This window comes from Colobus angolensis, unplaced genomic scaffold (genome assembly GCF_000951035.1).
Source record: "Colobus angolensis palliatus isolate OR3802 unplaced genomic scaffold, Cang.pa_1.0 Scaffold10, whole genome shotgun sequence".
Taxonomy (NCBI): Eukaryota; Metazoa; Chordata; class Mammalia; order Primates; family Cercopithecidae; genus Colobus; species Colobus angolensis.
In genome coordinates this window covers 2214637-2229911 of record NW_012110919.1, presented here as the reverse complement: position 1 = coordinate 2229911, position 15275 = coordinate 2214637, and the positions used below count along the sequence as shown (strand labels likewise).

Here is a 15275-nt window from a genome sequence, read left to right as displayed (position 1 = left end):
TGAAATTTGGAAAGACACATAGACTCTATTGCCTTTTCAAAGTTCTAGTTTTCATAAAAGTATCATCTATGAAAAGCAAATTTTTCATATAGAGATGATGAAACTATGTTGTGATCAGCTGCTAGTTTTCTATGTATTTCATTTAAAAACTGGTAGACAATGAGAAAGATTTTGAACTATGATTAATGAAAGTGATAGATGACATACTTTTCGTATAAAACCATGGCTTTCTTTCAGGACACTTTAGAAATATGTCCAAAATATACAGAGAAACTCTACAGCATAGTTTCATCCACAGCATGAATTTACACAAACACTCCAAGGCAAGTAAGAATCCGAATGAGTAGTTTCACATAAGGCTACTCATTTATTTTTGCAGTCTGCATTTAAAACAACTACAAGATTAATTTCATTCCATTTTTCTGGACTTATACATCCTGAAAGCAAGAAAAAATGTCATTTTGGAAGTATATTAAATGCTACTTGTAAACAAGGCTAGAAAGGGTGGAGAGTGAAATGGGATGGGGGTGGGGAAGCAAACCCTTTAGTTACAATATCTTAGGGAAATGAATCTACAATAAGACAAATTTCAAATCAAGTTGTTCCACTATACTACATAAGCAGTTTAGATTTTAAGCAGATGCAAAAAGAATAAAGCAAATGGGAGGGAAAAAAAGGCCGATAAAGTTTCTGGCTACAATACAAGAGACATATCATTACCATATGATCTAATGTGGGTGTCAGCCGGATTGTGTTCATTGAGGGAAACCTTATTTTTTAACTGTGCTATGGAGTAGAAGCAGGAGGTTTTCAACCTAGTGACAGTCACAGAGCAGCACCTACCCCCTCCTCCTTTCCACACCTGCAAACTCTTTTACTTGAGCTGAATATTTAGTGTAATTACATCTCAGCTTTGAGGGCTCCTGTGGCAAATTCCCGGATTAAAAGGTATGGTTTTCAATAACTGTCCTGAACTCTGCTACAGACTAATAAAACTTCGGTCAAGTTGAGAGCAAAAGGGATTATTTGGTGAGAAAAAGAAAAGGAAAAAAAATACTTAAACTTTTATAGTCTTTATGCAACATTTTAAACAAGTATTATTTGAAAACAGAAGTTAAATATTTGATAAAATGATTGAATGTATTGTTTTATTTTTCTCTTCTGTATTTGCAAAGATGCTTCTTAAAAAACTGTAACCTAACACCATGACTCTCTGTATTTATGTTTTTGTGTTTGTATTAATGAATGTTTAGCTCTTTAAGAGATGGTAACTGAAAAGTGTTCTAAAGTAGCACATTTGTAATTGAGCTGTATATTTAAAAATGTATTTTTCTCCTGAATTTTTGTTTGCTTTAAGAACTTTCAAAAGCCCAGAAGAACTGAACTCTGGTGATTAGCTGAAGATACCTAACGTATATTTCTTCAACCCCAGAAATCAATAGAAATTATCACCAGAGAAGTGAAAATAAACATTGAAAATATTTATGTTATTATAAATGCCTAAGATATTAAAAAAGCTGTATAATTTCTTAAATGTAAAGTGTCCCAGTCAGTATCTTCACTGCAAGTGAAATTTTAAGATACATTCACTATAAAATGAGGATGTGGGTTAATTTTCTAATTTTAAAACAGGATAACACAGTGACCACTGGTTAAGTGGGCTCCCAGTGATGTAAATACCTGTGGCTTTTTTTTCCTGTTGCTGTTTCTAACCAGAAAAAGAGCCAAATGCCCCCTATAGTAACCCTTGCTTGTGGATAAATGTTGCTTTTATTCTTTATTTTAAAATTATATATATATATATATAAAATTAAAATTTTTAATCATCTAGTGCTGTAGGATTTTAATTTTGCTTTTGCATTTACAGCTTCACTTACCTCTTGAGGGTTAAATTTTGTCTTTGAAAGTGACACCAAAGGCATAGATGACATAATGCAAATGTTGATCTGAATGATATAGTTCATTTAATGTCATTTAATGGGCTTAAGTAGTTTTAGGAACCAGAAATTATTATTTTTGGTAAAACATTTGTAAACTATGGCAACTAGCTTTAGTGGAGTAGTGATATTGCATTAGTAATTAGCATCTTGGAGAGTGTCACACATTTTCAGACTACTTAAAACAGTTTCAATACAATTTAAACAGCATATCATCTCAATAACAATCTCCTTGGTTTCTACTTGGACAGCTGCTCTTTGCTCTTTATATTTCTGATTAATTAAGGAAAGAAGGAAATGACTAAAGGATTTATCAGTATTGACAACCCACATTAAATATTTTAAGATGTTGGGTCTTCAAGTACCATGACACTAATTTAAAACAGATGATTTTATGGAGGATTTTGCACAAAGTTTCTGGACATGCTATTATTTTTTCACAGTACAGTCAGGGTTAAATGCACACACACACACACTCACACACACACATGCACACATACACACACACGAGCAAATGAAAGTGAAATAAAAATCGGTGATTGAAGTTATAAGCTGCCTGTCTATAGTCAGCTTCAATCAAAAAGAATATTGTTTGGAGAATTTGTGCCATTTTAACAGAAGTAAACAAACATAAATTATAATACTATTTCTCTCAGCTAATACTCAACACTTTCTTTTTGTGGGTTGTTAGTGAAAAAACCAGGCATGTTCTGCTCTGGAGAAAAGATTACAAAGCGACATCTGCATTAACTGTCGTTGCTATTTATTAAATCTGCAATTACTTGGCTTCATTTTTCTTTTAAGCTTGTAAGACATTAAATATGCAAGGCTAGCAAGCCTGTGGTAAACCATAAACATTGCATTTTTAATGGGAAACAGATACAAAACCACTCCCTCAGATACAATTCAAGGGAACAGGCTGCCAAAACAAGAGTCTTCTCTTAAAGGGAAACTCAGTAACTGAGTGGGAGTGGGCTCCTAGAAAAGCTTAATGTTGAACTTAAAGTGGCAGTGTGAAGAATAATCTTTATGATATTTTGTTAAATGAAAAGCTACAAGCCTGTATTCAACATGTACTGCCTTAGACACATATCAGTAGTAAATATAAACTAAGAACAAAAATGTAAGAAACTGAAAAACATTTGTTTCTTCTCTAGAGAATCTAGGCAAAAATTTCCAGAATATACCTTAAGGTTAGAACATACAAAGATCTTTCTTTTTTATTTTCTTTTCTCTCTCTCCTTCTTTTCTTTCTTTCTTTCTTTTTCTTTCTTTCTTTCTTTCTTTCTTTCTTTCTTTCTTTCTTTCTTTCTTTTCTTTCTTTCTCCTCCTTTTTTTTAAAATATGCTACAATTGGATAATGACTCAAAACAGTTCTAAAATTCTACTTACGAACATACAGCTTTAATATGGATTCATCTAAGTGTACAATTCAAGGTAGAGATGATGGGACTAATTATCTGCTATGATGGGACTAAACATCTGCTAAATATCTGCTATGTTTTGGAGATATCAGAATAGTTTCAATGCGATTTTAAAAATATTTTGTCTCCCAAATGACTTTGTTTCTATATAATCAAATACCTTTCAGATTTATTACGATTTTGTCACTCAGATTTATTTAGTGCACTTCGGTTGATTTAACAACATAGATTCGTGCTTGTGGAATGAATGGATAAATATGGAATACATTTATCAAAAGAATACTTGGTTTTTTACAAAATGCCCTGTTAGCAAAATGAGATCATATATACATCACATAAAAATCAGTTAGAATTTTCCATGTGTTTATTAGCTTATTAAAAATAATGTTTGAGAAACTAGGAAATTGATTTATTTTTTTAAAGCCGATCTTGCTTATACCAAGTTGAGGTTTTCAATCTGCTAACTTTTTTATATCAGAAATTCGATATTGAAAAAAGCTAATTTTGTGTTTTAAAAAATCAGACTGATTGCTTGGAACAAATGGAGTAAATCGTCTTGTCAATAAAGTGATGGTCAATTGAGTCATTTGTGTGCAAAATATTGTGCAAGGCCCGGGTACAGCACAAGGAATAATAAGACACGCCCTGAAGGAGTATATCGTCTAGTGGAGGGACAGACCAAGCACGCAAAACAAATTGCAATATAATGTGATAAGTTCTTTAAAAGAGGTAAGAGCAACGTGCTTTGGGAGCAGAGAAGAGGGAGAAAGCAGCATCCTGCCTGGATGAGCCAGGGGACACAGAAGACAAGCCCACTATCTCATTTAATCTTTACAACACTCTTGCAAGGTCGGTATTCTACATGGCAAGTAGCTTTGATTGTCAGGGTTCAGGTGAGGACTGGGAATGGTGTGACAATGAAAAGGAATGTGGCTAGAGCTATTAATTCATACCAATTTGTGAGTGGTATGACATACAGCACAGGGACTGTGGGCAGTATTGATAGGTCATAGGAAGTTAATAAATGGTTTGTAGTAGAAATTAATAAGATGAAATTGAATTTTTAGAGGATGATTCGGGCAGCAAAGTGGGAGATGGACTGAAATAGAGGAAACATGCAAGGCAGAGATGAACTGAAAACTCTTGTAGTAGTTTAGGGAGAGATGAGAAAGGCCTGGACCAAAATAAATGTGGTAGGATGGAGAGATGTGACTGGCTTCCAGAGATGTTTCTGAAGCAGAAATTGGAGATCTCCTGTGTGTATAGAGAGAATTTTATTTGACCATGGCAAGGCTTGTGTTAAGTGAGCATTGAAAAGTCCAACATGATTTATTATCGTGACCATTTTGCAAACAATTTGAATATATAGTATACATCTTAGTTTATACCGAAAATTCAAAACAAGCAGATTTAAATAATATTTGGATTTCTCATCCTAAGTAAATAGCTGTGCACATGATACTATAATGTACCCGATCATCTTTCAATACATTCTTAATGCACTGCTTCCTGATAATAAATGAAATATTATTTTGCACCTTTTCTCTGTGGTCACTCTATTGTGGCATACTACATAAGAAACAACACACAGATTAGGCAGAGCTACTCTTCTTTAAACTCTCATTTGTTTCCTAGGTTCCCTGGTTGTGAAAATACATGAGATAAGTCATGAAGGTCACTATCATCCTCCTTCTGCTTGCACAAGTTTCCTGGGCCGGACCGTTTCAACAGAGAGGCTTATTTGACTTTATGCTAGAAGATGAGGCTTCTGGGATAGGCCCAGAACTTCCTGATGACCGCGACTTTGAGCCCCCTCTAGGCCCAGTGTGCCCCTTCCGCTGTCAATGCCATCTTCGAGTGGTCCAGTGTTCTGACTTGGGTGAGTGGGATGCAGTTTCTCTTTACCTACCTTATTTGTTTTGTTCTTGGGAATGGCAACTCTGAGAGTTTAGCATTTTCAGTTTTAATCTCTCCAAATGTGAGACACAGTGCCACCTAATGAGGAATAAAGGAAGCAGAACAGGAGAGAAAGAAAAGTAGCGTTGTGGTTCTCTCTCTCTCTCTCTCCGCCCCCACCCGTCCCTCTTCCTTTTTTCCTCCATTACTTTGCAATCTTGGAAAAATCACTTTAAAAAATATTTCTGAGCTTCATATCCCTTCTTCTACAAGACAAAATTTTGAAGAAAACAGTGTCTTATGTTCTAAAATTTCAGAGTGATGGTTTAATCTTAATTCTATAACGTGGTTTTATAAAATATTAGATATGAAGAAAATCAGGTCAGTCTCTCTACTATTCACTTAGCCCGGACAACAGAGTTTCAGCATTACTAAATTGTAAAATATGCAGTTATCAAAAGCAAAACTTGTCAAATTTTATGACAAAATCTTATCTTTCAATTATAAAAATACTCCCTTAATCTCTGAGCCTTAGTTTTGTCTTTACTTTTGACATTTTGTAATCCAGCTGCTTATATTCTTTAGAAAGTTTCAAAGGAAATATTTATCACTAAGGTATGGTGTAAATATTCAATATAATCATGTTACATATATCTTTAGCCTAACACCCTAAAGACAGTTTGATTTATCATCTTTTCAGAAAAATTTGGTCTGGAAATTCCAAGAGCATTACACTTAGAAGATAAATCTGCAGAAAGATTGAAGCTCAGTGGATGGGCCAAAGGGGAATGAACTCAGTTTACATGGCAGCTGATTCACATTCCTCCTTTGGAAGGGGTGTATTTTCTTATTGGAGATGAAAAGAAAAAAAAAAAATCTTTATATCATGATTCCGCCATGTGTACTTCCTTCTGGAGGAAATCCCATACTATGATCAGGCACTTCTTTCAGAAGTCCTATATTTACTCAGAACATGCTTTCTAGCAGTAGTCTGCAGAAGAAAAATGCCACTAGCTTCTACAGTTGGAATAAACTACCTCTAGGAACCTGGAAAAACATAAAGTATATTCAGCAGTAACAACTGAAAAACATTCGAAATAGCTTCTTCAACACATATATTGTATAGCCATTTAAAACCCAAATACAAATGTTATGTAAAGGCTTTCAAAAGGCCACAGAATAATTCCAGTGGATTGATTTGTTCACTCATTCAGAAGCTATATTGGGAACCCATCATGGATGAACTCTGCTCTAGGCGTGGGGAGGAAAGGATGAGGAAGACAAATATGGCCCTAGTTCCTCTGGATCTTATATTCTGGTGGTGGTGACTATTACTTTTTGAATTGTGTATTCACCACAGGGGAGATTGGATTACTCTTCAGAAACTTTATAAGTATCTAGAGATGACCTGCATTATTGTCTTGGGCAGGAAAATAACAGGGTTGGAAAAAATCTGGACAAAGAAATCACCAGTTGATGGATATACACAGGATAATCTTTTCTGAAGTTACTAAAATGGCAAAGTTCCCCAAAAATGTGATGCGAGTTAAATTTCACTTTGCCTCTGAGAACAAGTTAAAATAATGTATTATTACTTTCACTACGTATATTATCAAAAATGAAGGGTTGATGTTTTTAAGGAAAGCGGAGTTGGCCAGTTACTTTAGTGAAGTTTTATTTTTTCATAAATAGAGGCCTTTGCTTCCATGAAAAATAGTTCACAAAGCTTGACCCCAATGAAAGCACTGGGCATAGGTCTATTGTTCAAAGCGAAACAACAACAACAAAATGTAGTCTTAGGAAGCAGCGAGTTCACTGACTTGGGACCTTTATGATCGTTTTGTTGTTGCTATTGATATTGTTTTGTTTATTTTGTTTTGTTTTTAGATGAGAAAGTTTTCTACATGTTATCTTTTTTCTAGGAGCTCAAAGTGTACATCATCCCTTTATTATGGCTAGGTTTACTGACTCATATACTAAGGAAGTAGCTAAAATTATAAAAATAATTTGTTTTTAAAACCATATTTAACTAAGAGAACTAAGTTCCAATGAGCAGTGGTCTCATGTGATGTATTTTCAATATCTTAAAATTTAAAGGTGAATATTTAAATATACTATAAATTTTAAAATCAGATATCTCTAAGAAAATACATTTCTTAAAGGGAAATGAAATTCACTTGACTTTAAGTAAAACAAATGAAATCATTTCATATTTTTAACTATTATCTAACTCTTATTTTATGATGCTGGCAAGCTGTTGAGAGCCTTGACATCTTCATCGGTAGAAAAATCACAGTCTTAGAAATCCTATTAATTGTATGAGGTGCTTGTGTCATAGTAGCAGCTTCAAGCAGTTTTAAAATAATATGATTACATGCAGTAACAGATTAAGAAAAAAGAAAGCAAGCAAGGAGAAATGGACCACCTAATTCACCGTAAATGCAATATAGTTGATTTTTTATTTGTTTTATGTGCTTTAGTGATCTAAGCATGAAGGTTGAATTATTATAAAAAAGAAAATAAATGCAGTGCAGTTGGGGATAGCAAATGTTAATGCTTATCTGTATCAAAGACCAATGTTGTCTTCAGGATTATCCTTGGTGGATTATCCTCGGCAGACATTTAATGAGCAGAGAGAAGCTACAATGTTGAAGGACAAAAGTCCTTTGTCATCTTATTATCTGAATAATGTGTAATACAAATAAATATTTTAAATTAAAATGTTTGACTACTTTTTCCGGCTAAGAAATATTCTTGGCAAAATTAAACATCAAAATTTTAAACAATTCTTTCAAAGCTAAGAAGTCAAAAACTATGAAATTAAAATTATGTAATTACTCTGTAGGGTAATTTGAGGCCTCTGGAAAATGCATGGACTGATTTAGTCCCTAATTCTAATTTATCACAGTAGTATTAAAATGTGTGTTTTTTTTTTCTTTCTTTCTTTTGTTTTTTAGAGGATAAGGGATTGAGACAGTAAACATGGATTCCCCATAGATATTGGTCAAGTTGTTGTGTTGAACTTGTTGCAACTTGCTTTGTAATTGGAACCACAATGTTATGAGACCCATATCTTGTCTTCTTTTATCTATCATGTTAAGACATAAATCAGTTCCCTCTTAATTACAGCATTAATTTCAAAAAGTAATATTATAAATAAATGTAGAGTTAGCAAATTCAGAAGTCTTTCAGTTACTTTGTAATAATAAATCCACAAGGTAACTTAGTCTTTTAAAAATCAAAAATTTTTTAAATGTTCTGATTTTGATTGGATTTTCTATTTTATATGTTTGACATCCTGTAGGAAGACAGCTTCTGTTACTTAGGTACTCTTTGACTCAGCCATTCATCTTTGGATCAAGTGTCATCAGGTAGTATAATTTGGTATGGACTAACACCTCATTACTGAAATGTAAATCAGTCCTGACAAGTCAAATAAGAACAAGTATTGTCTTTTGACTAGTCTCTGAAATTAAAATTATAATTCTTGATATATTTCTTATAAACAAATTTCAAGAGTTGAAATGTCTCTTAAAACTATTTAGTAGTGGAAAGAACTTGGGCTGTGCAGTTAAACACCTCTGATCTCAAATTCTGCTTTGCTGTTTACTACCTGAAACCTTGAAACTTTCAAAACTTTGTTTTCTCATTTGACAAATGGAAATATATCTTATTTCACTGGGTAGGAATAGAAAATATATGTACAAATGCTTCTTATAGTAACTGTTACATTTCACTTACCATTTCAGGCAAAGTTGGCTAAGAACATGAGGCTGTTTCTGATATTTCCTTTCATTTTTATTTATTATTGAGAATAATAGGTATAGGCCATATACTTATTAGAGACTGTCAATGACTTATACTTATTATTCTCAATTCAAATTATATCATATTATACTAATTGAAAATAAGCCATGTACTTATTAGAGACTTATTAAGAGTCTTATTAGAGACTTATTAAGAGTCTCTAATAAGTATATGGGTTTTCAAGCTGGAGACAAAATAGTACCATCTCTCTCCACCTCTCTAAAGAGGACCACATCATCTCCAAGTGTAAATAGACAAGAATAAAAAACATGTGCATTTACTAAGCAATTGAATATTCTCCAAACCAATATTCCTTTGAACAAAATGAATTTGTTTGATTTGAGAACAATGAAGCATTTGACTATTTTATAATCATAAATGATTCACACCCCCACACACTTAGCCCTCTAGAAATGGTGCCAGAAGATGAAACACATTTAATTTTGCCATATGGAAGCATTACAAATAACTACTGGTTTCTAATAATGTACGTTATAATGCAAATAATGTTTGAATTTTTAAAATCTCAGAAAAAGTACAACCTTTTAAATTATACAGTTGCTTCTTATTCATATTCATTTTTCTTGAACTAGTGAAAAATTTTGTCAGAGGTTACCACTTGGGACATATTGTACTACAGCTTCTCACTTGGCTGAGGAAACTGGTTTTCCAGAAGCAGACCTTATACAAGAGATAAATGAACCATTACACTTCTCCCATGAAATCAACCCAGAAAAATAAATTAGGACATTTTTTAGAGGAACAGACAGAATGCTAGATGCTCAGTTGCCTTTATCATTTATGTCTGGCTCTGCAGCAGCAGGGGTGTGAGGTGTTCCTCATTCAGGGTTTCTAATGCACCAAAAGGGTGTTTCCAAAACATGATATGGGAAGGAGGCTGTGCACAGAATATGCCCACTGGATTGCCAAAATTGACATTGGGTAGGAGTGGAGTATGCTTCAGATGAAGCAAGAGTAATGCTCAGTGTGACCCAAAGTCTCCCGAATCAAGGGGTTAAAAGATGGAGAGGAGGAAGAGAGGGAGTCAAGAAGGCCAAAGGAAGCGTCTGTCTCCTTAACCGGACTGACAACTAACATAACCCTGGTTTCCTTCTCAGTCCCCAGGAAGGAGAGAGAGGCAGCTGTGTGGGATCAAGGCATTTTGTGAGACTGCAGCTGTGATTCATTGTCCTTTGGAAGAACATCCCTAGCTCCAGGGGACATGGTGGGAATTGGTTAGCTAAAATATCAATTCCCTGAGTAAAAGAGGAAAACTATGAGATCTCTAATCTTAACTTTTCTCCTTCAAAAGAGTGGAAAAAGATTACATAGTTCCTCAAAAATAAAAAAAAAAAAATGAGTTTGCAATTCAGTCTTAATAAAAAGAGAAAGCCCCTAGCATATATACTGTAACACTCAAGACTCAGTTACTCTTGACTTAGTCTGTGGACTGCTTTAACTTCTGTAGCTTGCCTACTTCTGCCTTTTAACTGTAATCTACATTTGCTTTGATTATTCTATACTAATCAATTATATATACGTATCTGTGATTATACAATATCTTTTAATTATCTTTTATATATCTATTTTATTGTTTTCTTCACTAGAAAAGAAGTATTGCAATAATTTATCTTTGTACAACCTCTACACAATAAATTGCCTTATACTTTCTAGACTCTTTAAACATCAATCAGATTGATGAATGAACACATGAACATATGCATGGCTTCGTTCTTGAATTAATGCTTGGATGAATATTCTACAATATTCCTGACTCTAGCAAGCTGCAAAGAGAAGGGAACATGTCTGATTGAGAAACAGAAGTGATTTCTTAGTGCATCCTTGCTCTTTCCCTTTAAAGACAACTGTAAAACGAAGAAGTTTAGAAATTCCTTGAGTTTGACTGGAAAGAGAATAGAATTAAAGAGAAGAATCGTTTATGTCTGAAGCCTGGTCTAACTGATAATACAGTCAGATTGCCATTTTTAAGATGGAAAGAGGGAAACATGCCTGCCTTGAGCAGAAAAGTTTTTTTGTTGGAGCTGGAGCTCCTAAATATTATTTTGGTCATTTGCCCAAAAACTGAAGTACACCACCAATGTCCCAATTATGAAGTTGAATACAGAATTATAAAAAAAATTGTTGAAAGTCAATAAGAACAAATTTTAGAATTTGGACTCCTGCCACATGGCAAAAAAAGCATGATGTTTTAAGACGACCTGGCCTTTGTCCAACATGATGTTTACCAGATTGCTGACATTTGCTAACAGAACAATGCTATTCATCACTGGGACAACCAAAAGAAGGGAAGAAAAAAAAAAAGAAGTCTATTTCTTACTAGTCTTTATTCAGAAATGATTTTTTGGTAATGTCTTAAGTTGTATCTTATTTGCTTTAATAACTAACTAGATTTTAAAGAAGATAAAACTCCTTATAAAAACTGGGAGAGCAAATATCTAATCCAGGCTATCTTGAAAATAGTGTGTTTTAATGGAAAATTTAGAATTATGTTAAATAAAGGCTGCTCAATGAAAAATAAATGTAGGAAACCACTATCCTCCTGTTACTACAGCTGAATGAATTTTACCCCAAAACATAGTGGCTTAAAAATAATTTAATTTGTTCATGACTTGAGGTATGGAAAATTTGGCAAGGGCTCTGAAGGGCTGTTCTCACTTGGGGTCACTCTTGCACTTGTAGTCAAATGTTATCTGAGATTATAGTCATAAGAAGGCTAGCCTGGGCTGGACACCTGAGACAGTTCACTGTCATAACTGACAGTTGCTGCCACTATCGCCCACAAGCTTGACTGTTCTATCCTCTGAATTGCCTCAGGCGGCTTCTCTTTTTTTTCTATGGCCCCTGGCTATCCCAGAGCAAGCATCCCAGAAGAAGTGGATAGCAGCTGTACAATCTTTTCTGACCTTGTCTCAAATGTCATGGTGTTTCAGTCTATTGATTCCTAGAGGCATCAAAAGACCATCCTACATTCAAAGGGAAGAGAGAGGAATTAGATGCTGCCTTCTAATGGTAATGGGACAAATGCTTATTGTAGAAGAGGGTGTAGGATAGAAAATTTAATGTATGGCATCTTTGGAAAATATAATCATCTGCATATATACTTAGATTTATATAAATTTCTAATGAGAAGTTTGAGCATAATTATATATTATGTAGAGAAAGTCCACAGATATTACATGTCCCCCATGAAGGTCATTATTTAATAATTACAAACTACATTAAGATGTTAAATAATTATAATTAAATTAATTTATAAATTAACTTCATAGTTACTTAATTCTTCTACTTAAGATTGTAAGAAAAGTATTAAGTCATATCTTGATGACTTTGTTTTCATTATGGAACATTTTTTGGATGTAAATTGAACCTGTCTAATTGATACATATAATTTAAAATGCTAACATTTTACTTTCTATATTGTTTTCTGAATAACCATAAAATTCATCACTATCAATAGGAATTATTTAGTTAAAAATCACATACAATTAAAACAATCAGATATGCTTAAAGGCAGAATTTAAATTTATTTAAAAGTTTAAAAAATTAAGGTAGGATAACTTTCATAGAATACTATCGGTTTTTATATTTTTTGAAGATTAGGTTTACTTCAAATAAGCATTTTTCATCATAAAAAATAATCTTTAGTCCTAGTATATTTCTACCACAATTTACTTCAGGCTTGGTGTTTTCAGATGAGGAAATGGAGCCTGAGGAATGCTAACTTACAGATTCCGGTCATCTCTCCTTAATAGCCGAGTTGATTTTAACCCAAGCCGTTCTGACTCTAATGATGTACAAACAAAGAGTAGTATTTTATAGATTTGCAAGAGTGTAGCATTTGCCACCTTTAAAATAGGGTTAAATTGACAAGGAGCAGTTTTTGAGGGGTCTAATTATTCAGTGGGGATCGGATCATGTGCTTCCTAAACTGAAGGCTTATCCAAAGGCAGAGATAGGACGACAAGCACCCCAAAGGTCCTGAACTTCATGAGAACAATGATGAATGCAGAAAGAACAGGAAATAACTGTAAAGAAAAAAAACATTTCAAGACCAAGATCTTTAGATGAACATCTTGTGTTTGACATACCTGAAAAACAGATTTCAGTCTCTAGGATAATATGCATGGTGATTGTACAGAAAAGAAGGAATTGCAGATGAATAATCAGAAAGATTATTCAGAAAGATAATGAGAGCAACACCCTCTATTTTGCTTATTATAATAATCATTGGTAGCAATACTTGAGACACTGCTATGCACTATGGTAGGAGATTAGTTTGTAGCATAGCTTATTGAATTTTCACAAAAATTCTGTGAAAGACTTATGAAAACTGAGGACAGAGAGTTTAAAGAATATGTCTTCTAATCTTAAAGATCAAGAAGAGGAACCAGAATTGAAATTCACTTAACAGTCTTATAAAAAATTGTTATTATAGGAGCATGTTTAAATATGAAAATTCTACAGAATAAAATGACACCATTGTGTACCCACAACAGAGCTTCAACCAGTGTCAACTAATGCCACTATTTTTCTATCTCCACCCACTTCCATATCATTTTGAAGCAAATTCCAGATATATGATTTTATCTATCAATACACATGTCAGTATGTTTCTCTGAAAAATAAAGCTCTCAAATAAAATAACCGTATTTTATAGCTTATTTATATGAATCAGGATCCAGATGAAGTACATACATTGCTTTTTAAAAAATAGCTTTTTTAAATTTTGTTTTTGTTTTTGAGACAGGGTATCACTCTGTTGCCTAGGCTGGAGTGCAGTGGTACGATCCCAGCTCACTGTAGCCTCAACCTCTCCTCCCTCCCGAGCGGCTGGGACTACAGGCTTGTGCTACCATGCCCAGCTAATTTTTTGTAAAGATGGGGTCTTGCCATGTTGCCCAGGCTGGTGTTGAACTCAGAGGCTCAAGCAATCCACCTGCCTGAGCTTCCCAAATTTCTGGAATTAGAGGCAAGAGACACAGCACCCAGTTAAAATGTCTCTTAACTCTCTTTAAACTACAGACTCACAATTTCTTCATTTTCTTTTGGAATTTAGAGGATTAATCAGATTCGGGATTAACTGTTTTTGACAATACAAACCTATGAATGGGGATTTGTTTCTTCATATAGAAGTTTCTAATTGATCCTTTCCCAGGAGAAATATATGCCATGTAGAGAAACTCTTACTGCTGGAGTAGTCACCCTGTAAGACAGAAAAATCAGTCTTCTTTAGATATTCATGTGACAAAAGGTGCTTCACAAATATGGCAAAGACACTGAAGAAAGTGAGAGCAATTTCAGGTGCAGATAATGGGAATGACATATTTGATAGTAAGTAGCATTCATTTGTAAAATGTTCCTGGCCAACTGATAATTAGGAAAAAATATATAATCATTATAACCAGTTGTATCCTAATACTTCTGAGGAAAAATAAAAATTCCTATGATAGCAGGTTATAGGGAGATGGTTACAACAGAACACGGCAGAAATGATCTCAAAGCCATACTCATAAACTTTTCATCATGGGACAGCAAGGCAGATAGACTTAAAAATTAATTAATCAGAAAGGCTCTTCCTGTTTTCAAAGCAGCCAGAGCAAATTCCTGATGTGAAACAGTAATTAGTCCTGACCCTGCAATACAGGACAGTATAGTTTAAACTTATAAATCTATAGCCTATAAGAAGTTCAGTGGTGCAAGATTACTGTTATACAGGGGTAGTCAGGATGAATATTACAGAGGTGAGGAGATAACGGATATGCTTCAAGGGATTGTTAGAATGGAAATAGAAATAAATGAATAAGTGGAGTTTTACATAAAATATGCATTGTATGAACAAAAATGAATAGCTAGGAATGAGTATAATATGCTCAAGGAATAGCTGTAGATCAACATTAGAAAATATGCACAATGATCAACTGCATGAATAAATGGCAAACCATGGCCAGGCACGGAGGCTCACACCTGTAATCCCAGCACTCTGGGATGCCAAGGCTGGCGGATCATGAGGTCAGGAGATCGAGACCATCCTGGCTAACACGGTGAAACCCCATCTCTACCAAAAATACAAAAAATTAGCCAGGCATTGGTGGCACACGCCTGTAGTCCCAGCTATTCGGGAGAATCTCTTGAATCCAGGATGTGTAGATTTCAGTGAGCTGAGATGACACCACTGCATTCTAGTCTGAGT

General features: G+C 34.1%; 1 protein-coding gene across 4 annotated transcripts in view; it reads left to right on the top strand.

Moving 5' to 3' along the window:
• Positions 1 to 474: 474 nt before the first annotated feature.
• DCN (decorin) overlaps positions 475 to 15275 on the top strand; it is a 37592-nt gene continuing 22791 nt past the window's right edge. For 2 of the 4 annotated variants that reach the window (XM_011933662.1, XM_011933655.1), the window contains exons 1-2: positions 475 to 948; positions 4997 to 5240. In XM_011933662.1, coding sequence (XP_011789052.1) covers positions 5030 to 5240 — 211 coding nt within the window. In that variant the 5' untranslated portion in view covers positions 475 to 948; positions 4997 to 5029. Of the gene's footprint in view, positions 949 to 3884; positions 4211 to 4996; positions 5241 to 10671; positions 11395 to 15275 lie in introns of those variants that run through there. The other 2 variants (XM_011933668.1, XM_011933648.1) reach the window with 2 other exon arrangements.